Here is a 27,337-nt window from a genome sequence, read left to right as displayed (position 1 = left end):
AACTCTATATAGGCATCTTCAGCACGTACTTACACATTCTATAACATAGCTACAATACCTTATAAACTTTCTCTTCCAAAAGAATTTTGTATTTATGGAAGTTCCAAAGCAATTTATCACTGTTTGATGCTGAAGAACCGGTCTAAGGCCTTTGTTAATGCCGTTCCGATCAAAAATTAATTTTGGTATACTCTAAAGCTAATTAAGATACGAGTTTGGGGTATGATGTTTTTCTTAAAGCCTATGCGACAGACGATCTTAGATTTAATATAAGGTATACATTTAAAATAATTGTATATAATACAAACGACATCCAACGGCTGTTAGAGTAACTCTTAGTCAATTATTCCCTATTGCAAAGCACTTTTACTTGTATTTATTATGGGGCTTGTCGCTTCAGTTGGCCGCACTGACCGTCTGCCTGTGCGTCATTCTATCCTTCAGACAAGTTCTCTTGGCAGCAACATTTTATGCAAATGAAAACGAAATTTGTTTCAAAAGCTTGAAAATGCCCAAATTAATAAAGAATTTACTTTGTGTTGGCGTTGTTGTTTTCTCTCGTTATTTTGATTCTATTTTTTTTTTTAATAAATTTTGTATATATATTTATTTGCATTTGAATAAATACTTGTATGTTATTTTCTGTTTCTCATTCTTATTTTTAGCATTTCAAACACTCGAAATCTTCCGCTTAACATCTTAACTCTAGTTAATCCAACTGCGAATGATGAAAATTTTTTAATTATATCTTGTCGTAAATCAAAACGTAATAACTTCAGCTTCTATGGTCAATTTAGAATTTGTTCTCGCAACTGTCGGCTGTGGACACAAATTGCGTTATGCGGTTTACTGAACCCGTCCGTTGACAAGTCGGCAATTAAATATATATACGATAGGTTATTATATTCTCACAGTGATTCTGATTTGTTCCGTTATTTTTTATTAATATTCTTTATTTTTTGGAATTTGTAATCGGATTTATGTGCCTGTACTAACCGCTAACGGCATTCGCAAATCTTTAAGTGTTTGTGAGGTCATTTGAAGTACGTTTCAGATTCATATTTGGATTGCTATTATAAATTCGTAAATATATTTGAGCTTAGCACATTTTTGTGTGGCTCATCAAGGCTAGAGTTGTTTTCTTTATAGGCTACCAAGCGATGAGTCAGTTGGCCAAGTATCCGGTTCGACAAGTGCTAATTAGATCTGTGCCGATTTTTACTTTTGATTTAAATTTTTTAATTTTGAGCAACTCATCAATAATCCATTCATCAATGCGGATTACGTGGCTGATCTTTCACGCTTCAATAGCCTTAAAGCATTTTCGACACGTCCTCACGAATTAAATAAACTATTTGCCAAGTTTGGCAACTGTTGGCGTGGGTTTCATAATTCTATGGTTACATTTAGTCCGACGTGCCTAACTAATTATGCCCAAATAGATTTGAAATTTTAATTAAATTTTGATTTCGCATTTTAAGGCACCTTAAAATAACTCCAAAAGCAAAAATATTTTAGCACTAAGGAATAATGAAGAATTTTGGAGGTAAGCATTTAAATACCTTTTAAATACAAATGCAAATATTTAATGTCAAGTAAAAGTATAACAACATATCTTAACTGTAATTCAGATGCCCAACACCCAGTCGTAATTATGTCACACAACCTAAATATGTGTTGACTCCATCCAGAAATTTGAATCGCTGTTGCACATTATGAAATGTTGCACAAAAGCTCAAAGCTTACCTTTTACTATTTCATTTCGCTTGTCCAACACAACTGCACGCTTATGGGAAAACTTCCCACGTTGATATTTTCGGGTCTATTGTTATTGGTTGTCAGGTGCCTTGAACTCACATAATACTATACTTATATAGAAAAATAGTCTATGCACTTCGTTTGTATACAATAAAAATGTTTATTATTCGTCACTTTAGCTAAAAAAGTCGTTTGTACAAAAATGTTACACACATATGTGTATATTGTAAGTTAATATGTTTGTATATATGATAAAAAACACTTTTCAATACTTTGCATATGGTACACAATTCGTATGATAGGTTGGACATGCACTAACAGAGAGCTACCATAAATAACAGGTAAACGTTTTGTAAGGTATTCAATAGCAAAGGGAATGTCTTAAATATTAAATATATTGGACGTTAACGTTTCGAATCGCTTAACTACGATTCTCGTTTATACTTTTTTGGACATCGAATTCTTAACTAAGGCACTAGATTAGTAGATGTTTATGCAATCCAATTGGTGATCGTCGCATTGATATGAGAAACTAACATTGTCATAATTGTTATAAAGGCACTATAAGCTATAGCAAAGCTGTCTAATTAAGGCACGAGTGTTTCAATTGTTAGTGTTTTAGGCTCATGCGACGTCAGAAAAACAATAGACCGGGGGTGGAATTGTGCGTTAATTGAGCGCAATTTCGTATGCAAATATCTGATGTACACGCGATAATGATTCATTTGAGCTTCATTGATGATCCGCTATTGCTATGCTGTTACTGCTGTCGTTATTGATAAAATTGAGATGAAGCGTTGCAGTTGCTGTCACCCAGCTGTAGAACATGCGAATGACAGTAGTTTGTAGTTTGGATGATTCATAAGTACCAACTGAAAGTCTCTTTGGATTGTATGCGGCATGGCTGGTGCGGAAATGTAACTCTGACAATTGCATAAACATTCAACTAGCGGCTGCATAAAACTACATTTAATTATATGGTGAGAATTCTTTGTTGAAATGTCGTGGGGACGGAATGTTTTAGTGTTGTTGCTGTTGTGTGCTGCTGTAAGCAAAAGATTGAAGATTATTATCTTGGCTCAAGGTGCATACCACATCTACTTACCGATTTTATTGTCACTGTATGAAGCTTCTAATGCCGAGTGCATTAGCCACGCACAAGCTCAAAGCGGGTCTGCGACTCCTTGAACTGCAGACGCTTGCGTTGCTGCACATGCGCCTCGGTGAGGAATAACGTGGCAGCCACTAGTGTCAGCACCGTGCCCACGCATGCCATCACAAAGGACCAGCCAAACCAGTTGTTCGCATGCTCCGGCATCCATCCATTGCGGTTGCCAAATATAGCAAACACAATCACTGCAATGGCCGCACAGACTCCCGCACCCAAGAGCACATATCCAACGGAACGTATTAATGTAATGAAGTATTTTTGATCTGGCCCAGCGCAGAGGAAAAATACCAGCACACCAATGGCACTGACCAGCATGCCAATGAACGTAAGCGTATAAAAGAACTGTGTGGTTATCATGAAGGCAGGCAGCAGGAATCCACGTATCTCATCATAGCCTTTAGTAAATGGGTCATAGACCCAACGGCAGCCGACGAAGAATCGGCGCTGACTGTCATCGTTCACATCGGGTAGCGAACGGAAACAATGCACCCAGAGGCCCAGCTTGTCCAACTTGGCACCCGTAATGCGGTAATCACTTACAAGCCAACTGGGCGTTGCAAACGCTATGGCTATGAAGGCGAATGCAAAGATGAAGACGCCAACGCCACATGTGCCTGCTAGGGTACGGCGCTTCATATTGACGGTGTTGTGCGGACTGGGTAAATGCTCCTGGGAATCCTCGCGTGCAAAATGTGGCGCTTTTTGCATGCTTTGTGTACAATATTGGCAATGTTTTTTCACAGATTTCGAATGTTTGTTTCTTAAGCTTAGGGTGTGGACTGTAGAGTTGTATTGAATCGCGTAGAGCTCGTTCCATTGAACGGCTCGTTGGACTGAGTAACGGAACTAGTTTACTGATTCCACATTTTGTTGGCTTGACTTAAATATTTTATTTTTAACTCAAGATAATAAAAAATAATGTCAGCATTGAAATATAATTTTAATAGCAAGATATTTCAGTTAGATACAACCATTTTAATAAATCATATGGTGAATTGTTTACAATCTTAAACTTTACAGCGCACTAGTTCCTAATAACAGTTTCGTGACTAAGCTTGGTATCGATAGTACAGGACTGTTATGCAATCAATCCACTATTTAACAGCGGCTTGTGCTGAGTTCACTTTGGCGGCAAAAACCTATTTGAAAAACGACTTCAACTTCTTTTCGATGACTAGTTCAAATAAATTGTTCATTGTTGTCATAATATATTGATGTATATATTGTGTAAAAGTCTTACAATTAATAAAAGGCTCATCCATGCATATATTATCTATATATTGTACGTTTAAATGCTAAACCAATGTGTGCGTCTTTAACAATCAGGAAATTTGTTCAGTTTAGAGGGAGGCGACTGCCTTGTGCGCAGCATCGTCCAAATCACTGGCCGTCTGTATGGGCAAGCCAGAGTTCTTCAAAATTTCGCGAGCCTGATTTACATTGGTGCCTTCCAAGCGCACCACCAACGGCACATTCAACTTCAATTTCTTAGAAGCAGCCACAATGCCATTGGCAATGGTGGCACAGTTGACAATGCCACCGAACACATTCACCAGAATGCCCTTCACTTTTGGATCCGAAGTGAGGATCTCAAAAGCTTTGGCCACCTGTTCCTCCTTGACACCACCACCAACATCCAAGAAGTTGGCCGGCTCACCGCCATTCAGCTTAATGATGTCCATGGTGGCCATGGCGAGACCAGCGCCATTTACCAAGCAGCCAATGTTGCCATCCATGGCCACATAGTTGAGATTATACTTGGAAGCCTCCACCTCACGGGGATCGGACTCCTCTTCAGTAACGTCCATGGCAAAGATCTCCTTCTGACGGAACTGTGCATTGTCATCGAAATTCAATTTGGCATCCACGGAAATGACTTCACCCGTGTCAGTCTCGGCCAAGGGATTGATTTCGATTTGCACAGCATCCACAGACTTAAACAGAGTATACAGCTTTTGAATTTCATCAGCACAACGCTTAATGGCATCGCCTTTGAACTCCAGGAACTTGGCCACTTCGATTAGCTTATCTTCCGGTATCGGCTTGTCAATATCCAGTGGAACAGTCAACAATTTCTCAGGAGTTTCTTCTGCCACAGCCTCAATGTCCATGCCGCCAGCTGGCGAAGCAATCAGCACGGGTCCATTATGTTCGCGATCGAGGAGAATACAGACATAAGTCTCTCGTGTTATATTTACGCTGCGCGCCACCATCACCTTGTTGACGAGAATTCCCGTTTTGGGCGTCTGTTTGGTAATCAGCCGATTGCCTATCATCTTTTTGCTGAGCGTGAGCACATCGTTCTTGCTGCAAAGCGAAAGTACTAGGCAATTAATTGTGTTTATTATTCGGCAGTCGTTCGTCTCTCTTTCTCTTATCTACGACGGCGTTATCAATGCAGAGAGACAGCAAACGGCCGACGGCAGACGACAGATGGAACGATGGCCACTTACTTTGAGGTTATGTGAACGCCTCCCTTGAAGCCATTGTCGAAGGTACCCTTGCCGCGCCCGCCAGCCAATATCTGTGCCTTGACCACATATTCGGGACAATCTTAGATGATAATTAACAACAATTAGGGCTTATGTCAACCGGTTTGTCTACGCTTGATTACCAAATGAATTGAGCACTTGCGTATCGGTACTGGAGTTATCCAATACCTTGAACTGTTGTATGGCTACGCCATACTTCTGCAGCAAGTCCTTGGACTGGAACTCCAAAAGATTCAGGTGTCGCACCTGCTGTTGCAACGCTGGTGCCTGGATATAAATAAACAACGGAAATGGAGTTTGAGTCAAAGGTCAATTTAAGTTAACATATGATGTTAAAGAAACCTTATGAATGAGCTGACGTGTGGTGGCAGCGGCTTTAATTAATAGCGACATATTGCACTCTCGAAATGAACTGAGCTCAATATGGAAACTTAATTGTGATTATGGCGTAGCTACTTTTATTGACTCAAATCATTCGGTTTGTTTAAATAACACACAACCAAACGCTGCCGCCGCCGCTGTCGTTTAACAGAGCAGCACTGAAATCAACAGAAGACGTAAACGCAAAGTGAGCAACGTACGTAAAAAAGAGAAACGTCGATAGCCCATGGATTTGTCTATGTTAATTAACATTGCTCAGTAAGAAATTAACATTAGCCACCATTTAAAGATAGGGCTCTGCCAGAATTTTATAAGCAGCTGTTTTTTAAATATATTTTAAATTTCTTTTTTGGACAATGTTTATTCAATAACTAGTATCGTTTAACTAAATAAATACTAAATTTAAGTGAAATGGCTCCTCCAATAACAAGACTGCCACCCCAGGAGACGCTGCTAAATATTCCACCCCTCATATCAGTTAGCTCCTGCATTGTTTTGGCTATCATCTATGTGGGCAGTCTCTACGTATGGAGCACCAAACACAATCGTGATCATCCGACGACAATAAAGCGACGGTTTGCCAGCGTATCATGTGTCATGGTAATCGCGCCGCTATTCGTGTATTATTTCTCATCACCACAATTGCTGGAGCGTGAGCCATTCCTGAAATTAATTGGCTTTCGGTTGGAAGGATTATGGCAGGCGGTACTGATTCCCTACTTGCTTACAGCTCTTCTATTTCTGGGACCTATATTTGTGAACATGCAGAACGAATCGTTCAGTTCCTACTTCAGTGAGTTTGATTATCATGACACAATCAATAAATTCATGTCTTGCTTATCGCTTTTAGATATAGACTACTGGCGCGGCTCTTGCAGTAACATTATCTGGATACGTAACTTGGTAATGGCTCCCTTGAGTGAGGAATTCGTCTTTCGCGCCTGCATGATGCCACTTATTCTACAAAGTTACCCGCCAATTACTGCAGTATTTATAACACCGCTATTCTTTGGTGTTGCTCACCTGCATCACATTGCTGAGAGATTGAGCATGGGCATGGAGTTTAGCTCCGCGTTGCTAATCGGCTTGTTCCAGTTCACCTATACAACACTCTTTGGCTTCTATTCGGCATATTTGTTTGCTCGCACGGGACATTTTGTAGCACCTCTGTTGGCTCACGCTCTGTGCAACCATATGGGATTGCCTGACGTGCAGGATCTTTGGCAGCAGAATCTGTGGCGACGCCTTCTTGCAATAGTTTTGTACGTAGTAGGACTTGTTGGTTGGATTTTCCTACTGCCCATCGCTACTGAACCGTCGCTGTACAGCAATAAGCTTTATTGGAATGTCTAAAGAACAAAAAGGAGCATTCTAAGCATTGTATTGTTGCCATATTCTAGAGTTCATTGTCCCATACGTACATAAAGGTTTATGTATATTAGTTATATAGTCATATCATAGAAAAATCGACTGTACAATGTATTAATAAGTCTTCCGTTAAATAAATAAACAGTAGCTATTTTTAGAATAAGTACAAATCATCATTCCGCGGTAATCGTGTGGAGCATTACTGCTCGTCACGACTATCGATATTAGTCTGAAGACTCACGATAGGTCTGCAGCTGCCAAATGCGATAACGATAACGAAGTACATATGTATAAAATGATTTGAGAAATTAAGAAGCATGAGCAATGTGTGATAACAAATATACGCACAATAATCTGACGCTGAAATTAGCAACGAGCAACCCAGACAACAGCCGGATTTGAGTAAGGTAAGTGCCATATGCACGTATGCAATTGTGTGACCGATGCCAGACACACTCAGAACTGTGACCCAAACAACAATAGCAACACAAATAAATAGTGCTGACGTCTCGCACGGCCCCAGGACTCACTATGTATAATCTCAATTATAGTCAGACTTTTTAATGTTTCAGCAACAACAACAAAACGACTGAGATATAAACGACACGTCAACATAGCGGCCTGAAAATGTATTGCCTGCAGTGTTTATTACCCGTCTTACTTATACCAAAGCCGACAAATCCAGCGCTGATGGAGACGCACGTCATGTTCATAGTACTCTATTTGATAGGTTTTTTTCTGGAACGCAAGCCATGTACAATCTGTAGCCTAGTATTTCTCACTGCCGTCTCACTCATCTGCTACAGCGGCGTAGGCAACTGCATCTTCTGGGGCAGCTGCGAGGGTCATCATTGTGAGAATGGCTAGATGCCGTGCCCAAATTCAGAGCGAATAGTCAACGAAATCGAGGCGGAATGGAGGAGTGCTAATTAATTAAATTCGTTTCGCGTTTGCTGCAGCTTTACAATACATACAATTTGCATAAACAAACAATCAGTGATAAAAGTGAGTGAGTCTACAAAAAGAGAAGAGGAGAACGTACATGAATGTTTGTCAACAGATAAGAAACTCTATTTATCTGCCCGCCCTACAAGGAAAGCCAATAACAATAACTATTCCATCCCAACGCATTCGATATTAGCGGCCTCTTCAAAATGTATTTTAATTTAGCTAAATTTTTGTACCACCCCTCCCCTTGATCCTGCAATCCTAAATTTGTATTCAATGTTTTATAATTTTTTCTTTAGAATTAGTAGAAGCGAAGTTCTTTTAAGCAAGCTCTACAAAATGTATTGTAAATTTTTCTGATTATGCGAGAGCAAAGTTATACCCGTCAATGCAAACTTACGATTAGTCATATTTATATATATTTAAAAAACCAATTGTAAACAATAGTAAACCTAATAATAATACTGTGCGTCCTTTGTTGCGCCAATGAACGTCTTAATCGGTTGTTTCCCACATATTGTATATATAAATATACATACATACACTGACACTAATCATTGATTGATATATTGTATAAAAATAATCAAAAGGTAAAAAGAATTGTTGGATTTTTTTTACGACTTGCACTTTGTAAATTTACTTTAAGCAACGACAAATTTATCAAATTTGTTTCGAAACGAAATTAATATAATAAAAAAAAATTACGTAACGAAACGGAAGAATATTTAATAATGAAAAAAGTATATTAACAAATAAAACAATTTATTGACGCTATAGCTAATGAATCGTTTTTATCTTAAGTGCAAGCTTTGCAGCTAGTGATTATTGATAGTTAGAAGATCGATATTAAGCAGCTCAATAAATTAAGATTTGTGTGTGTATTTTAAGTGTTTTGAATAACCTTTTCTAATCTGCTCTGCACTCACTAAAGTATTTTGCGAATATCTCACTAGTTTTCCACTCTAATTAACAATAATACATTCTTCACTTTTGATTTCCAATTATCCACAATTTTATTCACTTCAAAATGTATGTATATAAAAATGTACAATTTGATTGATTGTTGGTAAATTTTCGTTTGTTTGTTTTACTTACTAAAAACTACTAAAAAAGTATTAAAAATAAAATACTAGAATTTATATACAAATTTGAATCGGATTTATTTGTGAAAAAACAAGGGGGACGAAAAGAAAACAATTCAAAACGTTAGAAATTGATTCCAAAAATATTGTTCACAAAATTCGAGAGGACCGATTGGAATATTTATACATACAATAATTTTAAGAAAATATACAAATACATAGGATATACATATATATTTAAAAAGATTATATAAAATTATAGATAGACAGTTATAGAGGAAAAGGAGATACAGAGATTTTCTTTTTAAACCAAAACGTAAAATTTCCTTCGATTGACATCTTCAGTTGTTTTTTTGGCGTTTTGGGGGCTGCTACAGATGTTTGTTGTTATTATTGTTTTGGAATCGAGCAAAGGATGACGACACAGTTACACGGTTTGATATAGAGAAAACGATAACGACGACGACGACCACAACGAGGATTCGATTCACAGAGCAGCAATCACAGGCGTGTTGTTGTTGTTACTTAAACGGAACGAGGCTGAACGACTGCAAGGAAAGAGAGAGAGAGAGAGAGTTAGATGTGGGGCCTACTTTAGATAAGTCTGTGAGTCTTACAGTGTGGTCGCTGAGACACCTCGGAGGCGGCACCACCCTCGGCTGGCTGCATCATGGGCACGGGAATGCGCACGGGCTGAGCCAGGCTGCGTCCGAAGACCATGCGACCGAACGGCACCTGTGGTGGCTGATCGAGCATGGGTGGAGTCATGGTGTCGCGTGGCTGCTCAGGCAGAGGCTGCAGAATCAAGCGCTGGATTTGCATATGGGGCATTTGGTCCTCCTGCTGCTCTCTGGACTCCTGGTCACGCTGCTGTTGCTGCTGCTGCGGCTGTTGCTGCTGCTCCTCGGACTGTTGCTGGCTTGACTGGGGCTGGGGCTGGGCTTGAGCTGGTGCAGCGACTGGAGTGGACTGCTCGCCAGGTGCCATGGAAGACTCAGAGTGCTCCTCCTCCTCCTCGTTAGAGTTGGCGTTGTTGTTCTCATTGGAACCGGCAGCATCCTCAGCGGTCAGGCGACGCAGCTCGTCGGTGAAACGATCCTCGGCCATGCGCTGAATGTTGCGCAGATCGTCGGCGGTGATGCCCACACGCTGCAGTGCCATGCCCAGAGGCATGTGCTGGATCTGAATCTGTGGCATCTCACGCTGGGGCATCTCGCGCTGCAGCAGCTCACGCTGTGGCATCTCGCGCTGTGGCATCACACGCTGTGGCATCTCGCGCTGATCCTCCTGCTCGCGGGTCACATCGTTGCCCAAATCCAGTTGGCGGAAAGGCAGCTGGTGCATATGAATGCGCACGGTCTGGATCTGGGGCTGCTGTGGCTGCTCCTCCATGCGTGGGGCTTGCATCACCTGTGGCGGCATGGGCGGGCGCATGGGCAGGTGCTGGAACGGAGGCGGCAGCTGGCGGATGATGAACGAGCCCTGCTGGGGCAGCTGCTGCTGCATCGCTGGTGGCATCATGCGCTGTGGCATGTGGGTGAGTGGCATCTGGTCGGGAATGCGGCCAAAGGGAATGGGCACACGCTGGAATGGTATGAACATGGGACGCATGGGCTCGACCTCCTCCTCAGAGTCCTCCTCCTCCTCACGCTGGCGCTTGGCCTCCTTCTCCTCCTTATCGTCGCCGCCGTCGCAGTAAATGGAAATACGTTCGCCGGTGATGCGCGCCTTCTTTGGATCGGTGGTCAGATTGACGCCAAAAGGCAGCGCCACGGTCTTCGAGGGTGAGTCAACAATCTCCTCGGCATGCTTGCGCTCCACGACACAGTTCATGCGGGATCTATATAGTAGGAATATCATCATATATTAGCCAACCTAGCAAGCATTTGGCTCTGCTATATTCGCTTACTTCTTGTTGTTGCGCAGAATGGCAGCGGCCAGATCGCTCAAGTCCAGCTCGAGCGGCATCTTGCCTGGGAACTTTTGCATCTCCTCGGGCTCATCGCTCTCCGAGTAGGTGTTGTCGTTCTGATTGAGATTGCGCTCAATGCCTTCGTTCTTTGACTCAGTCTTCTTTTCGACAGTGGGCTCATCGTGATCGAGATTCTGCAAATCCTCACCAGCCTCGGATTTGCCCAGCAAAGCTTCAGCTCTGGGTAGTTCCTGTCAAGACAAAAGAGAATGTTAGCTTTTTGAGAATTCCAAAAATTTCAAGGCTTTCAGTTGTTTTTCGACTAGGAAATGTATTTGTCGCATTTTGTTGCTCATTTAATGCTTAAATATATTTTTTTCTGGCTTTTGGCTTTTTGTTAGAAACCACTTAAAATGGCTTGGGCCATCAAGCACGTACTGGTAATTTACATATACTGCCACAGTGGCTGCAATTGTTATGTGCCACTAACAATGCGACGTTGTCGTCAGAAGATGTGACCCCAACCTAGATACTAAAATACGTCAGACGCAACTGTGACTGAAACCAAAAGTAAAATGCCATCAAATTTGAAAAAAAAAAAAAAAAACACACAGCGAACAAACAAATAAACAAATACATATTACATAAGCATACAGAGCCACCAGGTGTGTATGTGCGTGTATGTCTAAAAAAAACTCACACACAAAAGCAAAATTTAAATAATTTGTTGAGCAAAACAACAAAAAGCTCATTAATTCAATGCGAGGCAGCGCTCGCTGCGGCTGCTGCTGCTGCTGATGATGATGATTGATAGTGGGCCAAGTGGCAGAGGGAGCTGAGACTGGGGCCGCGACTGTGGTTGGGGCTGGGGCTGAGTCTGTGTGGGTGTACAGGTTTTGAGTACCTGGCTAAGCCGTCGCCAGCGGCAATCACAGCTATATAAATATATCCGGTAGCTGATGGCTTTCAGGCCTGACATTGGAATATGAGTTAAGGGAAGAGTTATTAGCTAATTGGACAGCTGCAATTGTCAATGCAAAACAGATTTCAAACGAAGCTAACAATGCTAAAATGCATAAAATCTAATTAGCTCAAGATGGGAATTCGTTGAGCATTGTCAAAGGCCAGCAGCTTCATTAGTGCCTAATGAGGCGCACTCAATGTTTGCTTTAATGATGCTGCAGATGCTGCATCGGTCGCTCAAGTGTTTCTTAGAAGCATAAGCATTTGTACAACTCATCTCGAGCTGACTCATTGCGTTTCGCCCGAAATCAAACAACGAAATTTCACTCAGAAAAGCAGAAAAGCAGAAATATGAGTAACTGAAACTAAAACTGAGCCTCAACCCGTTTGACTGGCTCCGAAACGAAGTCAGCGAGTCGTGAGTCTCTGCCTCTGCCTCTGCCTCTGCATCTGTCTCTGTTCCAGTTTCAGTGCCTGACACCACTTAGTCAATTGCTAAACTCCCAACTCCGGTTTACGGCTCAATTTTGTTTTTTTGCTTCTGCTAATTGTGTTTTCGTTTTGTTTTGCTATGCTATGCCTTTGTTTATTCATTTTGCCTCTCAGCCGAGTTTCAAGGCCAGGCGAGACGAATCGCAATCTGTTACACCACCAGATCAGAACCGAATAGAACATTGGCGAGCATTAAAAGCTAGACACGTCGCTGTCGCAGACATTAAGATGACAATTAAACGATTACAAATTGAACGTCTGTGTGCAATTACTTTTCAGCCCGACTGTCTGTCTGTCTGTCTGTCTGTGCTATTTATAGCATTGACGCAAGTGTTTTTACCCATTAAATTGATATTCTAGTTGCGTAGAATTTCCTTTGGCAAATCGTAACATAATTAAAATGTTCAGCAGGCAACTGGCAAAGTGTTTGCAAATTTGCACAACACAGCCACAGCAATTATAAATCATCTATGACTGTGTGTGTGTGTGTGTGTGTGTGTGTGTATTGGCATTACATAATCATCAGTTGGAGCCATAAGTTTCTGGCTTTGTTTGCGTGCCCAAAACGAAAGACTTAAGCGCGCAACTTGCCTTAAATGGCAAACAGTCAACGCGTCTTCCACTGCGTCTCTTTTGATCTATGCGAGAGTGTGTGTGTGTATGCGTGTGTGTGTGTGTTGACGACTTACAAGTTTTCTTACTGCCTGCCTGTCTGTCTATTTGTGTGACGGTGCCAAGCGGCGCCAGCCGGCAAAAAGTGACAGCAAATACATTATGGCTGCTGCTCTGCTGCTGCCTCTGCCGCTGCTGCTGCTGCAGCTGATGATCTCTGGCATTTGCCGCGCCCACGCCCGCCCCGCCGCGCTTGAGCAGCTCACTGAGTGTGTCCATGTGTGTGTGTGTGTGTGTGTGCAGCTTCAAAGCTGCTTTTGTGCCATGCACCGACACATTGCAACATGCTGCTGCCTCTGCTGCTTCTGTGGCTGCTGCTGCTGCTGCTTTCACTTTGGCTCTGGCTGCCATTTGATTCGCAATTGTTAGCCACTGATGATGATTATGTCGCAAGCTGCTCCCAGCTTTGCAGCTCAGCTCTGTCCACTTAAGCGTCAAATTATGGGAATTTCGCTTGATTGAATTTTGTACATTGCACCAACGGCTTTACATAAGCTCCCCACACAAAAAGCTGCTATATATAGAGAGTTTCTATTTCGTTTCAGTTTTATGTTGTCTTTTGGGTTGAATAACCTGCTCCCAATTGGCAGCATTAAAATGACGCTGCTATTTTTATTTTTATTAGTATTATTAATTTCGGTTTTGATTGTTTTCCATCAAATTAAATTTAATTGCCGCTGCATATTTATCTATGCATTTAATTAGTTTTATGGTTTGTTATGGGCGCTTTCATTGCACGTTAATTGAATATTGATGATGATATGCAAATGCTAGAGTCATATATCATATATATGTATCTGCAGCCATTAAATTTGAATTATGTGGCATATACACAAAGGCTGCACAGTCATCCAAGCCAAGTAGTTGACTGTATATATACATATATACAATACTTGGCTTATAGCATATGGTATTGTTATGGTACGGCTATTTGGGCTTTAATGGGCTACTTTGATTACATGAAGTGAAATTTCTCAAGGAAGCACGCAACACGCTAATTCAATTTGCACTTATACAATCTTAAATGGATATGAATATGAATATGAATGCATGAATGTGAATGTGCATTCAATTGCCTTGCTTATGCATGCAATGTGGTAAAACATTGCGCTATCAACTGTATACATACATATACATATGTGTATGTGTATATATGCATATGTTTGTAACTTGTAACGTTGCGGATGTCATTAATTCGATCTTGCGTTGACAGCAAAGGTTTGCAGTTCGCCATATCGAGGGCTCACTGTGTCAGCACCTTGTAGATATTTGATTTATGGCTTTCTCAAGATATTCTCTAGATTATTCGATGATTTCTCATAAGCAGCTGGTAGAGTGCATTATAAAAAACAGACTTTAACTCTCAAGATATACATACATACATACATGACTGTGTATTTACAGATTAGTTATAAAGCTGTATAAACAGCCTGCATAATCAGAAACTTTTCCTACTAACTCTTCCTCTTTTATTGAGTTTCTTACTCAACTGCTAAAGACTGATTCAGTGCAGTATGTTTTATTTATTTTTTTATTGTTGAACTAATGCAATTTAGATTGCTATAAAAGCACAAACAGTTTCCAATCACTTTTGCTATCAATAAGCGCTAAACGCTCATTGGGTTTTTCCATTGATTAAGTCTGAAAAATCCCCTCGTTGCAGCTGTTTTGATGCTAGCCACAACAGTGCCTGCGAAAATATTGTTTACCCATTTGGCAGCTAATAGTGCGTGCAATCAATAGTAATGCGAAGGCAATGTACCTGCTGGGAGCAATTAGCCGACACGCATCTATCAGTCATATGCATAAGCCTATACATGTGTATTTATATGCGGACATTTTCCGGTAATTATCATTAATTTGCCTTTATAATTTGACTGTTGCGGTTGGAAGTTGGAAATGTGCTTTGGCGTGCGCAACGAACGATGCAAAAAGCAATAACAGCCATCAAAATATTATGAACATTAGGTAATCATATAAATTTTAGACATGTGTACATGTCTATATATGTATGTATATGCGATAAGCGACTCGCAAAAGCTGACACCGACTGATACGAAATGTTGCTCTCCCATTCTGTGCCTCTCCCGCTCTCTCTCAGTCTCTCGTCAAATCTTGTTTAGCTGCGCATTGAGGCGTTCAACAGTCACTTACCTTGCCCACCTGCTGCAGCGTTTCCAGCATTAGCTCCTTCTCCAGCACCGAGTCCAGCGCCTGCACCTGATCACAGGAGGCCTTGGCCTGCAGATACGACGAGGCCAAAATGAATGAGCCCAGTATGAACGACGATACGACTATGGTAAAAGCCGTGATCTTGGCTATTTTCACCGAATTCGCTTGACGCTTGTACGCCTGCAAGCAAAAGCAACAATCAAGATTAGTTTTTCATTATAAATAATATGTTGTAGTAGTATAGAGTTTTTTCGATTCCAGACTACGATTATTAGCCAGCTACAATTAAAAAGTAAAAGTGTTACGTGCTCTGTTGGCGTTGACCTCAAGATCGAGTAAAAGCGTTGACCTTGCACAGTTTTTGCTACTGTTTCTGGCTCACGTTTCGAAATGCAGAGTGCAAGGTGCCCAAAGAAACAGAGAACAGATACAAAACTGAGGCTAAATTAGTTGAATGTTAAGGTAAAACTAATACAGCTATAGCAAAAGAAAAACAGACAATAGTAAATGCTTGTCGAGTCAGCAAAAATAGATTTTGTGAACTTGTATTGGAATTAGCTTAGATATCTTTGAATATGCAAAATGCTTGACAAATATTTACTCAATTCTTGTACGTGCAAAAATTGACAAGCTTTTGCTAAAACTAGCTTTCTATGGCGATATTTGTGTAGGTCCTATGATGTAAGCTATTGATCAAGTATAAGACAATATTGATTTGGCATGGCGCATGGAACAGACAGACATACAAGCATATGTATAGAAGCAGACGGACATGCCTAAAATCAGTGGAATTTAGCTTTATAGACGAGCAGCTCGGTAGATGGACAGACATGTATAGAAACTCAATAGAGCTTTCAGCTGCTTTGGCAGAGATTTTACCAGAACTCATGAATAGTCAAGATTGGAATATATTTTTATGGACAAACAGCTGTATGATACGATCAGACATTAAAATAAATTTAACATAACCTTATAGCAGCAGAGTAAAATATATTCATATTTACGAAATAGTCTCTCAGCTGCCCTTATATTATATCGCTGCCCACAATCTATATAACCTTCTGTCAGGCAGTTAGCTATACGGGCAAACAGCTGAAGATGCAGGCCCAGATGGATTGTGTTAATGGACAAACAGCTGGACAAGCTTAAATAGGAATTCAATTCAAGCGTCGTCCAGCTGCTATCTAGCCTAGCATATGTTGTACACGATAAATCGAAACAAAAGGCTATAAACATATATGCATGTATTAAATGTATATACATATATAAAACTTGCATAACAGGAAATACTTCACAAAAAAAAAAAAAAAGAGACAAACAGAAAAAACCGCAAAAATTGTGTTGAGGAAATAAAAAGGCCAACAGCAAGCAGAGCTCGAAAAAGCAAAAACAAAAACAAAATAGAAAAGAAAAGAAGAAGAGACTTGACGCCTTTTTTAAAGTTTGGCGTGGGTGCAGTCAGTCAGGTGAGGCACCTCTGTGTGTGTGTGTGTGTGTGTGTGATGTGCAGCGAAATGTGCAATTTTACACCTTTAGATTGTGGCATAGTATGTTACTGCGTGTGTATTGTGCCCATTTTTTGTGTTTTTGTTTTTGTTCGTTGCTATTGTTGTTGCGAAAGTGAGTCGCAGTCGAAGACATCGCCGATGTATAAGTATTAAAGTGAAGTGAAGTGAAGTGAAGTGCTATTTGGTGAATGTTAGGCACAGCTACAACAACAACAAGCACATATATAATATAATGAAACAGAGAAAAAAACAACGGCTGCTGCTCGTTACTGTTGATAAGTTTTGTTGTTGCTGCTCATTATTTGTGTAGCTGGCTGTTGGGTGCAGTTAAAAGACAAAAGACTTGAGCGACAAACCTGATGATTAAAGTTAAAAAATCCCAGCTGTGGTTTACATATTTTGTTGTTGTTGTTGTTGTATGTAGTGCGAGGTGTTGGTAGAAGTTATATAAAATATTTGATTTTCATATTTTGTTGTTGATTGCCAATCGGAGTTTTTTATTTTATTATTATTTTTTATTTGAAGTGTGTGAGAGGCAAACAATTCATTTTGTGAATGGTGGACAAAGGCGCACACACACACACACAAACACACAGACACATACACATAAAATGAGAGAAAAACAAAAGGTTAATGAGTTGGTTGCATGAAGGTTTCAAATGATGCTTAAACCTAAGGCCACAGTGAAAGCTGCAGGTCTAACTACAACATTTGAAGGCTGACTGACACAAGGCAGATGACTCTGAAGATCAACTGATGACAGTAGCAACAAAAAGTAGTGCTACAGATCTGTAGCACAGATTTGTTGAGTATCTTCAAGCTAGAGCCGGCTAAGTCTTGCTTTAATCTTTAGTTCAGTTCACTTCAATTCAATTTACCTCGATCAGCTTTCACTGCGGCTGCTGCACAATTTATGGCTGATGCGGATGTACGAAATGCAAATGTGCAAAATGCATTTTTTATGCAAATTTCAAATCAGTTGCAGCCCACATAGCGCCCAGTTCTTGCTTGGCTGCAATCTAATTGCGCCAGTTTTTTCTCCGTTTTAGCTGCCTGATGTTGTCATGTCGCATTCGATTTGTTTGCGTTTATCATTATGAGGTTTTGTATTTACAGTCGTGACTATTGTATTAGATCTCAAATTTGGTTTCCAACTGGTTTTCTATTTGCCCGCCGCGAATGGGTACAAATCTATTCACACTTTGCTGAGAATTGCGCTGTGCCCATTTGCAGACTGCAGGCTGAGCTCAACTGAGCTGAGCTTTTGTTTTTGATTTATTTATTTCAGTTGGATTTACTTTGTTTTTTTCTTTATTGTTTTCCATTCGTCTTAAAATGTCAACGTCGCGCGCAATTGTCAAAGCTGTGCACGTTTCATGCCTTTGCCCAAGTACCGGGTCATAATAATTGCGAAAAATTGCATTAAAAATTATTATCTGCAGCCAAATTGCTTATGCATGCAGCTGCAAAGGCGACGTAGTTAGGGAAAATGATCACGTGCAGTCCGGCAGTCAGAGCCAATGTTCACATTGCTAAAGATGCAGACAACGACATATTGCGCATACGCGCCGTTCGCCCGCAACGGATGTGCCGGCCAATCGAATGACCCTGGCATTTTTTTTATTTATTTATTGTACGACAGCAGCTGCGTTGGGCTGTGGCCAAGTAACGCTTGGATCGCTGCAGCCGCTGACCCGCTTCTACACAGCTCGGACTAAGTTAGCGCAAATAATTGCCAGACTCAAATGACATATGGAAATTGTAATTATGCTAGCCATTCAACAATGACAATCGCAATCAACCAACAAATATATACGGCTAATCATCATAATTTCTATCCATTTTATGTATAGATTTAGTATATTTACTCACCGGTGGCGGTTCGCTGGCGGTGCTGTACACCTCGCTAGCCGCATAGTCGGGCTTCATTTGCACGGTAGCCATGGATACGTTATCCTTATCGGTCATCTATTATGCACTATAAAATAAATACATACATATAATTGATTTGCTTTTCTTTCACTCTCCTCCAAAAGTCTGATTGTTTTTTTTTTTTTTATTTTGATGCACACAGTTTTAGTAAATATTTCATGCACTTTCCAAAATTGTTTGTACAAAATTTCACTTTAATAATATTTTAGTTTTCGCTGTTGGATTCATTCTCTTCATTTTTTTCGTACTCCACTTACGTTGAGATTTATTTTATTGTTGGGTGTTTTAACGTAAAAAGTAAAAGGAGTTCAGTTTATTTATTTATGTACGTGTATATTTGTTGGAACGTTTTTGGTTGCGGTTTCAAAAAGTTGTCTGGCCAACTTTTGCAGAGCTCCGCCAGGTGGATAAAGAGAGAGAAAATAGTACGTCTTTGTTGTACGACTGCCACTCGCCGTCTGAGGCCAGAAACGCGTTTCATTTCAGATTTTTCTACCAGATTTAAAACTTTTTTCGTCTGTCGACGGCGACTGCACGGCCACAGATACATACGAAAGCGCAGCTCGCATGCACGCACACAAGCACACGCGCACACATACAATAAAAAGCATTCACTCACACTCACACTAACACATTGAGCAAGTACACGATCGGCGGCAGCAGCAAAAAAGCACGAACAAGAAACAAATAAAAATAAGAGTAAAACTAAATACACACACAGGCACACACACACACACACATGGCACTTACAATCGCTTGATAATGTGTATATATGATATATGCATGTATATACTTTTGTTTTGGCAGTCGAGCTTGACTGCGAGCTTAAAAGCTTTCGGGTGCGGCTTATTGGCTCGCCAGAGCAGCTACGCAGCAATTTTTTCGTGCAGACCATTAAGGTACAAATTATATTACAAACATATTTTGTATACCCTAGGGTAAAGAGCATTAGAATTTAGTCATGAGATATGTAACACATAGAAGAAACGCCAAACCCTTCTCTCCAGGTAATTGGTGTACCCAGTAAGAACCTGATTTCCGAGTTAGCTAACAGATCAAACGACTATAAATAATGCGCAATAAATCGAATTAAACGAAAATCAAGTTTTTAATTGCTGGAAAGTTTTGGTCTATTCTAAGTTTTCTCGAACAATCTTTGCTATGAATAGCTTCTATCATATAAATTATATGCTTAGCACTACGATTGGATATTTTTTCTAATAGATAATACAAAGTTCGCTGTTCGTAGGTTTCTTAGCTCCTGTTTTTAGTTTCGCAATCTTCTCTTCTAATTGGCCGTAAGCCTTTCGATTCGTGCCGTATATATACAGAACTTTGCTACTATGGAATCCAGCAATTTAATTATATACGCCTAACACTTGTTTGTAAAACAAATATTTCTAAAATAAATGTAGACCATGGAAAATCTACTTCGTTTGCATAATGAATTAAATTTAATTTGTTTTTGTTTCATGTTATATATTTTGTATATTCCTGTTGATGAAAGTAATTTAAAGAGTCGCTGAACTTTTCAAATCGAATATTATTCAAAATTCGTTGATAATTTCTTATAAATATGCCATTGAAATTCCTCTTCAATCTTGCTTCCAATTGGAATCCAAGATGCAAACGCCATTCGAAAAGCATTAAGCAAAGTGTTCAGACGGTGGATTTCGAGTTGAGAGATCAACCCAGCCTTAAGGATAGACGGAATGAAAGGACTTCGACGAATGGTAATCATACTGCTATTGCTGATGTCTCAACATCCAGCAACAGCGCGAAACAGATGTCCAGATGAATTCAGGCCTCAACTCAAAAAGGACTTTACCGGAAAACCCATTACGATTAATTTTCAAAAAAATATAGATTGTGATAATTAAAAAATAAAAAAGCTTAAATCATTATTGAAGTGAATGAAACATTGCATAAATAATCTGAATGTAGTTTTAATAAATATACATATAGTAGAATTGTATTCGTATTCGTATAAATACATTTGTTTATTGACTGTCGATTGTAAAATAGGCATTTAAATAAATGAAATGTACAAGTATAACTGATATAGCATTATTTCATATGGGCCTATCAGGCAACTTGCATCTATGTATATTTTCGCAATCACAGTTCGTCAAGCATCAGACAGAGTGCAAAGACCTTTGAAGTGCAGCCTATAGAAATTGCATTCATATATGAGTAAATGCATTGAATTCCTTTTAATCTGCTGCTGCATCTCACATAGTGCGGGAGGTACGAGTATCAACAAAATGAAAGTGCTTTACGTCTTCGTATTTTTGCTACTTGCAATGCAACTGCACCACCACGTTGAAGGCAAGGAAATAGAGAGAGCACCTGCTACACGCTTGAGCTTGAGGCCGTCAGTCAAAAGGACATTCAAAGGGAAACCTCAACGCATGTACCAAGTGAAACCAAATAAAAATACTGCACATCAAAGCATATGAGCATTGCAAACTTGCAAAAATACAAATATTTTAAAAATTATTTAATGTGTGCATAATAATATATCAAATTTGTCCTGGATTAATTCTTATCAGCAAAATGTGATGTGAAATATTGTATTTAAATAAAATAGAAATACGTTTTTTCAACAGATTTCATTCTGCATAGCGTTGAATTGATAGCGCTCGAATATATACGAATAGCTGATATTTGCTCATTCTGTCACTGACTCTCAAAATGAAAGCACTTCTTGTATTTACATTTTTGCTGTTTCTGATGGTATATTACGATCAGAGGGGAACCAACCTCATGAGGCCGCACCCTCCAAGGGATTTTCTTGGAAGACCTATCCCACTATTCCCAGCTGCTACTCAAATGAGTCCTTAACTTTAAAGTGATTTTTATATTAACTAAAAATTGTACAGAATAAAGTTTTTCTAAATAAAAAGAATTGGACAATTTATAAACAAATCTTAACAAATGACGTGCTTCAAGTGTTTCATCTTAACAATGACTACACACTACACAACAAGATTGAGTAAAATAATTAATCTTAAAAAAAGGTAGTGTTAAATACCGTGGGCTGAAAGCATTTTAGTGATTCAGATACTTATGTTAGCTTAATGGTTTCTGATTCAGACCTCAATTCAGAATTAGTTCAGTCTGCTCATCAGCATCGCAATATTTTTGAGTGCAAGAATTTAATTAGAAAAGATTTAATTTATTCTGTGCTGATTCTCTTAGGGTGTCGACGTGTCTATTGATTCTATAATAGATGCGTGGGCAAAAGCGTGCTCCTGCCTGACCCCAAGACTAATTCACAATCTATAAATACACATATACATACTTATATACTATGTATATAGCGATATGCTCATGCGGTTTATGTAGCGCAATGAAAAGCTTTGCATTAAAAAATAAATAAAAAAAAAAAGAAGAAACAAATTAAAGGTTCCCCCTAGACGCACATACGCGCGCACATAAATTAAAACTGAGATCTCGTAAAACTAGCTTCAGCTCAAATTTGTTGTCGTTGGCGTCGACGTCGACGTCGACGTCGCATTGTGGCTGCACTGCAACGGCCGTTGATCAAGTCGCTTTTCTGGCAGCTGTCTCTGTGGCTACTGTTGTTGTTGTTATTATTGTTGTTGCACCACTCAAACTTGTTGCTGCTTACGAAAAAAAAATAAAAATAAATAAATAAAATATAAACATTTCGCTTTTTGCTGCAGTACAGATTTTTGTTGTGTTTATTTTGTATACCCTTTTGAAATATTGATTCAGAGGGTAAATTGAAGTTGAGCCATTGGCAAGCTGGAGCTACTAGCTAGTGATTAAAATTAAGTAAGGATATATTTAAAATGTATACTAAATAAAATATGTGCATATACATGCAAAAAAACTCTCTCTCTCTCTCTCTCTTTCTGTCTTTCTCTCTCACTTTCTCCCAATCTTCCTCTATCACACTATCTCTCTCTATTTCTGTCTCAGTCTTTCTTTCCCCCCTTAGTCCGTCTCCATCTTTAACTCTAATCTTTTTCTCTATTCTCTCTGTTTCTAAGCCTTTCTCTCTAGCTCTCCCTGTCTACATTTTTATTCTGTTCCCCTCTTTTCATATTCCTGAGTTTCTTCGTCTCATTTTTATTCCAAGGTTGCCTAGGGTATCATCTCGTCGAGCACTCCCTTAAACTATTAAATAATTGTTGTGGTCGCAGCATCTAACAGCAAATCATTGCACTATGCACTACAGACACACACAAGTACATTTAAGTATATAGTATTGAGTATATAGTATGTCTATATATACATCTATGTGTGTGTGTGTGTGTGTGTGTGTGTGTTTGGCCAGGGTTCATCTTGATTGCTTCAGCAGCTGCCGTTGCCCTCTGCCTGCTGCCTGCTGCGCGCTGCTCGCTGCCCGTTTAACCTCATCGTTAGTTGAGCTGAAATTCAACACGAACAGCAGAAGCCAAGCGAAGCTCTGAAATAATTTGAAAATAATATACGTATAGTATATAGATAAATGAATATGTGCAAGTAAAACAAACTGATTATAATTCACAAAATATATGAAATAAGTAAATAATGGTATATTACAGGCAACCTACAGATTCATTAGTCAATATCATTATTGGCATGACTCTCAGCATTTTGACCATTCAAATTAGTCGCTACATATTGTTTACGATTATTTCTCTTTTTTATTGTCAATTTTAAGCAGCTGTATTTATATAAAGTTTTACATTTTTTTTTGTATTTTTTTTTTTTTTTTTTTGTCAATTTAAGTTTTTGTATAATCTTATAAATTATGGGAAAGATATGCAAACGGATGCGTCGGTCGAATGGGATGGGGCGATTTGTGGGTCTTACGTTCGACTTATTAATGCTTTATATCATGCTAGACGCTCGTTTGTTTGGCTATATCTCAATGACCCAATGGCCGCACCGGCGTTTGACCGTTGTCATTATGCAATCTCGCCTCTATTTATGTTTTCATTTTATATCACTATAATTACATAAATTTTGTTGGTGTGTGTGTGTGTTTGTGTGTGTGTGTATTTGAAATGTCACAAGCCAACAAACGCAGTCGTCGCACAAAGCCTTGGGTTTCAGCTCTCTCAGCTCACATTTGAGTTTTATTTAGTTATTAAATTTCTTTTTACAGCTTCGTCTTGGCTTATGTAAGCAGACGCCCGCAACGCCTGGCCACGCCCCCTTTCCCAGTTCATTAAACATCTGCAGTTGGACATTACAGCATCCCAAGAGCTTGAAGTCAATGTCTATCAGAGTTTCCACTAATTGCCAGCTTCAGACTTTGCATGACTTTCTGTTTTTTTCTTTTTCTTTTTCAGTTTCAGTTTCATTTCGTTTGCATTGTTTCTTTCCGTTCCCGAAATTCAAAAGATTTGCATATAACTCGAAAAGCCACAGAAATGCCAAATTAATTAACGTTTCCAGATGAAAACAAAATGAAACAACAATACTTTCATCAGCTCTATTTGACTCTCATTATGCATTATTATGCATTACTTGCATTACTTGCTAAAGTCAAAAAACTTAGATAACGATGGAGAGCTGCAACTCAGAGAGCGTTTGATGTGCTGTCTACATGACTGTCATTCCACCCAGTCGATAGCTCTATAACTTCAGTATAATAAAAATATACGAAATGACATAACAAATTTATTTTAGCTATTATTATTGATAGCAATTTTTATGTTAGTTAACCATTAAATATATTTAATTATTATTTGTACATACATACCTACTTATGCATCACACCCCAAGAACTTAGCTCTACTACTATTTTCAGCTTGAATTCGTAGAACATTCGCATGCTTAACAAATGTCGCGACTTTTTAATCTCTTAACCTGAGTGAACTCACTTTTCTGGTTTTTGTGCTCATCTACATAATTGTTTAACAATATTCAAGATCAAGTTCAAGGTCAAAGCAGCTCTGGAATTAACTGAATGATTTCGAAATTAACTTTAATGAGACTTAAACGTTTTCAAAATGAAACAAAAATAATGTCTAAGATCTCAGCAGAAATAGTTTTAATTAAATTGAACGTGAATTCGCGTATGTTAATTAAGATTTACTTTTTTTATTTTTTGTTTTTTTTTTTATAATAATATATGTATGTATATTCATATGGCCAGTCATTGTGAATGTCTACGGCGCAATTGTGCAGTCAGTGTGAATTAATTTTTTGCATATTTCCGAATTCAAATTTGTTGCCAGCGAATTACAATTTTGTAACTGTCTAATATGGGAGTTAATGCAGATTATTTTAGGTTGATTTTATTATTATTTTTTGCTGTTTATAAATACAATTTTCTTTTTATTATGAAGATCTGGAAAGATTATTTTGAGTTTTACTTGATTTTCGTTGGTGTATTTCGATTGAAGCAACTGGATTTGCGCTTTGTTAGTTTGGGAATTGGCGGTACCAAGCGGAGACTTGGCACCAGCGACTCGGCTTGGCGAAATGTCTGGGAATGTACCGGCAGCAGGTGAAAAACAAAAGGTGCTGTTAATGCTGCCTTTACGACTCGACAGAGAGCAATGAAAGATGCTGTCCCATGTGTGTGTGTGTGTGTGTATGTGTATACATGCTTACATATGTGTGTGTGTGCAAGTGCCCCAAGCGCATGCATAGACATGCTTGTCTGCTTAATAACTAATCACAGATGTACACGAAACAACAAAAAACCAAAAGCCAAAAAAAAAAAAAAAAAAAAACAGAAATAAAAATAAGAAACAGAGAAAATAAAACACCGCAAAGCTCGTAAATAATAGCCACACAATTTGTTGACGCCATTTTGATTTTGTTTAAAATTAGCTAATATTAAAAAAAATATAAAAAAAAAAAGGTTTTTGAAAAAAAGGTAAACAAGCAGCAGAAAAAACGAAGTAAACATCTTTTTTGCCTGTCATGCGTGACATTCCTAATATTTTACAGCTATAGTCGAATTCGCAATGCCCTATCTAACGAATCGATTGCCATGGAACAGCTATTCTAAAGCCCGCTCGCCAATATTTGTGCATTGAATGCATCCGATTTCCCACTGGAAGCGACAATTATATATCAAGTTGGTCACGGGAGAGTGGAATCCAATTAGCAATAGTGTATTAGAATAATTTTGTTTGTCAGGGGAATTTTATAATATTTTATGTAGGTACTGCAACACAACGGGTATTCACATTATACAATGTAGCAGACTGTTCTGTTCTTCTTATATATTTTACTAACCATAACTCTCCAATTGCAGTTGTCTCCAATACAAAAAAGTACCGAAGATCGAGATTTATGGATTATATAATTTATAGATCTTGCTGTCATTAGGTGCATTAGTTGGCTCTAAAACCAAGAGGGGTATGGACAGTGTTCATTTACTTAACTTGGTATTACTTCATCTAAAACATTAAAGCATTTAGTTTTATATTTAATTTGTCATGCCCTAAGAGAGTATACATATTTATTATATATATACATATATGCATCATTTAATCAATCGTTAGAACAGCTACTTTCATCAGCTACTTTCACAGTTTTGGTATTCAAGAGTTCTAGTTTATCCGGATTCGACATGCCCGCTGTAGTATATAAATATATGTATGCATCGGCTAATACTCTACGTAAGCTATATTTGTATTTTTTAGTATATCGAGTATCATAAATTATTTAACAGCTCGAACAAATGCATTTACTGTTCCTTGCTCTGGATCATCTTAGAGCTTAGATCTGGTTTTTGTTTGCCTATTTTGTGATTCATCAGTATAAAGAAAAAAATGCCAGCAAATTGATGATGCTCGTACGAACCGCATCCTCCATTTACCGCGCGTGGAACAACACTCAGGTGCTATCGGCTATTTAGCACCTCACAAATGTATATATCTAACATATATTATATACACATATAAATTAAACGAGCTTTCCAGCTCCCATCAGGGCATGCAACTACAACTACAAAAGTCTGATTTGAACTGAATTGCAGGGAGACCACATCATTATATTTTGTTCATGTGTGGAGATCCGCAAATTAAAGATAGTTTTGTTTTGAGGCATGGAGAAATTTAAATTGTAATTTATCATTATTATCGTGTATAAAGGCCAATTGGATATAGTTTTTAATTTAAGTTCATTTTTTCTATTCATCCTACCTACATCTATCTTAGCAATTAACACCATCCGTTCTGGCAAGCCCATTTAACAGTTTTCTAGTTCAAGCTCTGTTGGTTGTTTGGTTTCAGTTGGCTTCGAAGCTTCGTGTTGAATGTCAATGACTTGGTTGGTTGGTTGGTTGGCGTTGTTGTTGGAGTTGTTGATGTAGCTGTAGGCAGTGGCATTTGCAGTGTTCAGTTGTCAACAACAACAGCAGCAACAATGTACAACAGCTAGCAACAAACTCTGTCGCCCTCAATGCCCAAGCAGCGTTGCGCTTTTTAGCGCTCTTTTTCCTATTATTATTATTTGTTAAGCAGATCATAAATGCTTAGCAAAAACAACAACAGCAAACATATTTG

At 38.9% G+C, this 27,337-nt stretch overlaps 5 protein-coding genes and 1 long non-coding RNA gene across 8 annotated transcripts; 3 read left to right on the top strand and 3 right to left on the bottom strand.

Moving 5' to 3' along the window:
- Nucleotides 1-1,894: 1,894 nt before the first annotated feature.
- Nucleotides 1,895-3,758, bottom strand: sinu (claudin family member sinuous). 2 transcript variants are annotated; one of them, XM_018101272.3, is made up of 2 exons: nucleotides 2,864-3,758; nucleotides 1,895-2,803 (listed from the first exon to the last, which is right to left on the bottom strand). In XM_018101272.3, exon 1 carries the CDS (start codon nucleotides 3,635-3,637, stop codon nucleotides 2,906-2,908), a length of 732 nt encoding a protein of 243 aa, XP_017956761.1. In that variant the 5' UTR covers nucleotides 3,638-3,758; the 3' UTR covers nucleotides 1,895-2,803; nucleotides 2,864-2,905. The 2 variants fall into 2 exon arrangements, with proteins under 2 accessions (XP_017956761.1, XP_017956762.1); XM_018101273.3 differs by having other exon boundaries at nucleotides 1,895-2,800.
- Nucleotides 3,759-4,124: 366 nt separating this feature from the next.
- Nucleotides 4,125-5,984, bottom strand: ScsbetaG (Succinyl-coenzyme A synthetase beta subunit, GDP-forming). The gene is made up of 4 exons (XM_018101270.3): nucleotides 5,764-5,984; nucleotides 5,544-5,688; nucleotides 5,383-5,482; nucleotides 4,125-5,236 (listed from the first exon to the last, which is right to left on the bottom strand). Exons 1-4 carry the CDS (start codon nucleotides 5,812-5,814, stop codon nucleotides 4,270-4,272), a joined length of 1,263 nt encoding a protein of 420 aa, XP_017956759.1. The 5' UTR covers nucleotides 5,815-5,984; the 3' UTR covers nucleotides 4,125-4,269.
- Nucleotides 5,985-6,044: 60 nt separating this feature from the next.
- Sras (Ras converting CAAX endopeptidase Sras) lies at nucleotides 6,045-7,333 on the top strand. The gene is made up of 2 exons (XM_018101271.3): nucleotides 6,045-6,595; nucleotides 6,653-7,333. The coding sequence occupies exons 1-2, from the start codon at nucleotides 6,214-6,216 to the stop codon at nucleotides 7,153-7,155; spliced, it is 885 nt and encodes a 294-aa protein (XP_017956760.1). The 5' UTR covers nucleotides 6,045-6,213; the 3' UTR covers nucleotides 7,156-7,333.
- Nucleotides 7,334-7,426: 93 nt separating this feature from the next.
- Nucleotides 7,427-9,746, top strand: bc10 (BLCAP apoptosis inducing factor bc10). Its single transcript, XM_018101276.3, has 2 exons — nucleotides 7,427-7,577; nucleotides 7,743-9,746. The coding sequence occupies exon 2, from the start codon at nucleotides 7,798-7,800 to the stop codon at nucleotides 8,035-8,037; it is 240 nt and encodes a 79-aa protein (XP_017956765.1). The 5' UTR covers nucleotides 7,427-7,577; nucleotides 7,743-7,797; the 3' UTR covers nucleotides 8,038-9,746.
- Msr-110 (DUF3736 domain-containing protein Msr-110) lies at nucleotides 9,546-19,337 on the bottom strand. 2 transcript variants are annotated; one of them, XM_018101262.3, is made up of 7 exons: nucleotides 19,109-19,337; nucleotides 18,792-18,897; nucleotides 17,276-17,302; nucleotides 15,394-15,591; nucleotides 11,110-11,363; nucleotides 9,818-11,040; nucleotides 9,546-9,748 (listed from the first exon to the last, which is right to left on the bottom strand). In XM_018101262.3, exons 2-7 carry the CDS (start codon nucleotides 18,885-18,887, stop codon nucleotides 9,726-9,728), a joined length of 1,821 nt encoding a protein of 606 aa, XP_017956751.1. In that variant the 5' UTR covers nucleotides 18,888-18,897; nucleotides 19,109-19,337; the 3' UTR covers nucleotides 9,546-9,725. The 2 variants fall into 2 exon arrangements, with proteins under 2 accessions (XP_017956751.1, XP_017956753.1); XM_018101264.3 differs by lacking the exon at nucleotides 17,276-17,302.
- A 7,090-nt stretch (nucleotides 19,338-26,427) lies between these two features.
- Nucleotides 26,428-26,950, top strand: LOC149091397 (uncharacterized). Its single transcript, XR_016196724.1, has 2 exons — nucleotides 26,428-26,670; nucleotides 26,753-26,950. It is a non-coding gene; the product is annotated as an uncharacterized LOC149091397 (long non-coding RNA).
- Nucleotides 26,951-27,337: the final 387 nt, after the last annotated feature.

The sequence above is a fragment of the Drosophila navojoa genome, chromosome 4 (assembly GCF_054131105.1).
Source record: "Drosophila navojoa isolate 15081-1374.11 chromosome 4, UAZ_NAV_1.0, whole genome shotgun sequence".
Classification (NCBI taxonomy): Eukaryota; Metazoa; Arthropoda; class Insecta; order Diptera; family Drosophilidae; genus Drosophila; species Drosophila navojoa.
The sequence above is the reverse complement of the archived record's forward strand: the minus strand, read 5'-3'. Positions and strand labels throughout refer to the sequence as shown.

Coding starts and splice junctions, on each gene's coding strand:
- sinu (XM_018101272.3), bottom strand. CDS start 3,637: ATGCAAAAAGCGCCACATTTTGCACGCGAGGATTCCCAGGAGCATTTA.
- ScsbetaG (XM_018101270.3), bottom strand. CDS start 5,814: ATGTCGCTATTAATTAAAGCCGCTGCCACCACACGTCAGCTCATTCAT. Junction 5,483..5,543: donor GCAAGTGCTCAATTCATTTG/GTAATCAAGCGT, acceptor TTATCATCTAAG/ATTGTCCCGAATATGTGGTC. Junction 5,237..5,382: donor GGCGTTCACATAACCTCAAA/GTAAGTGGCCAT, acceptor TTCGCTTTGCAG/CAAGAACGATGTGCTCACGC.
- Sras (XM_018101271.3), top strand. CDS start 6,214: ATGGCTCCTCCAATAACAAGACTGCCACCCCAGGAGACGCTGCTAAAT. Junction 6,596..6,652: donor ATCGTTCAGTTCCTACTTCA/GTGAGTTTGATT, acceptor TATCGCTTTTAG/ATATAGACTACTGGCGCGGC.
- bc10 (XM_018101276.3), top strand. CDS start 7,798: ATGTATTGCCTGCAGTGTTTATTACCCGTCTTACTTATACCAAAGCCG.
- Msr-110 (XM_018101262.3), bottom strand. CDS start 18,887: ATGACCGATAAGGATAACGTATCCATGGCTACCGTGCAAATGAAGCCC. Junction 15,592..17,275: donor TTTTTAACTTTAATCATCAG/GTTTGTCGCTCA, acceptor TTTTGCTTGCAG/GCGTACAAGCGTCAAGCGAA. Junction 11,364..15,393: donor CGCTGCAGCAGGTGGGCAAG/GTAAGTGACTGT, acceptor TTGTCTTGACAG/GAACTACCCAGAGCTGAAGC.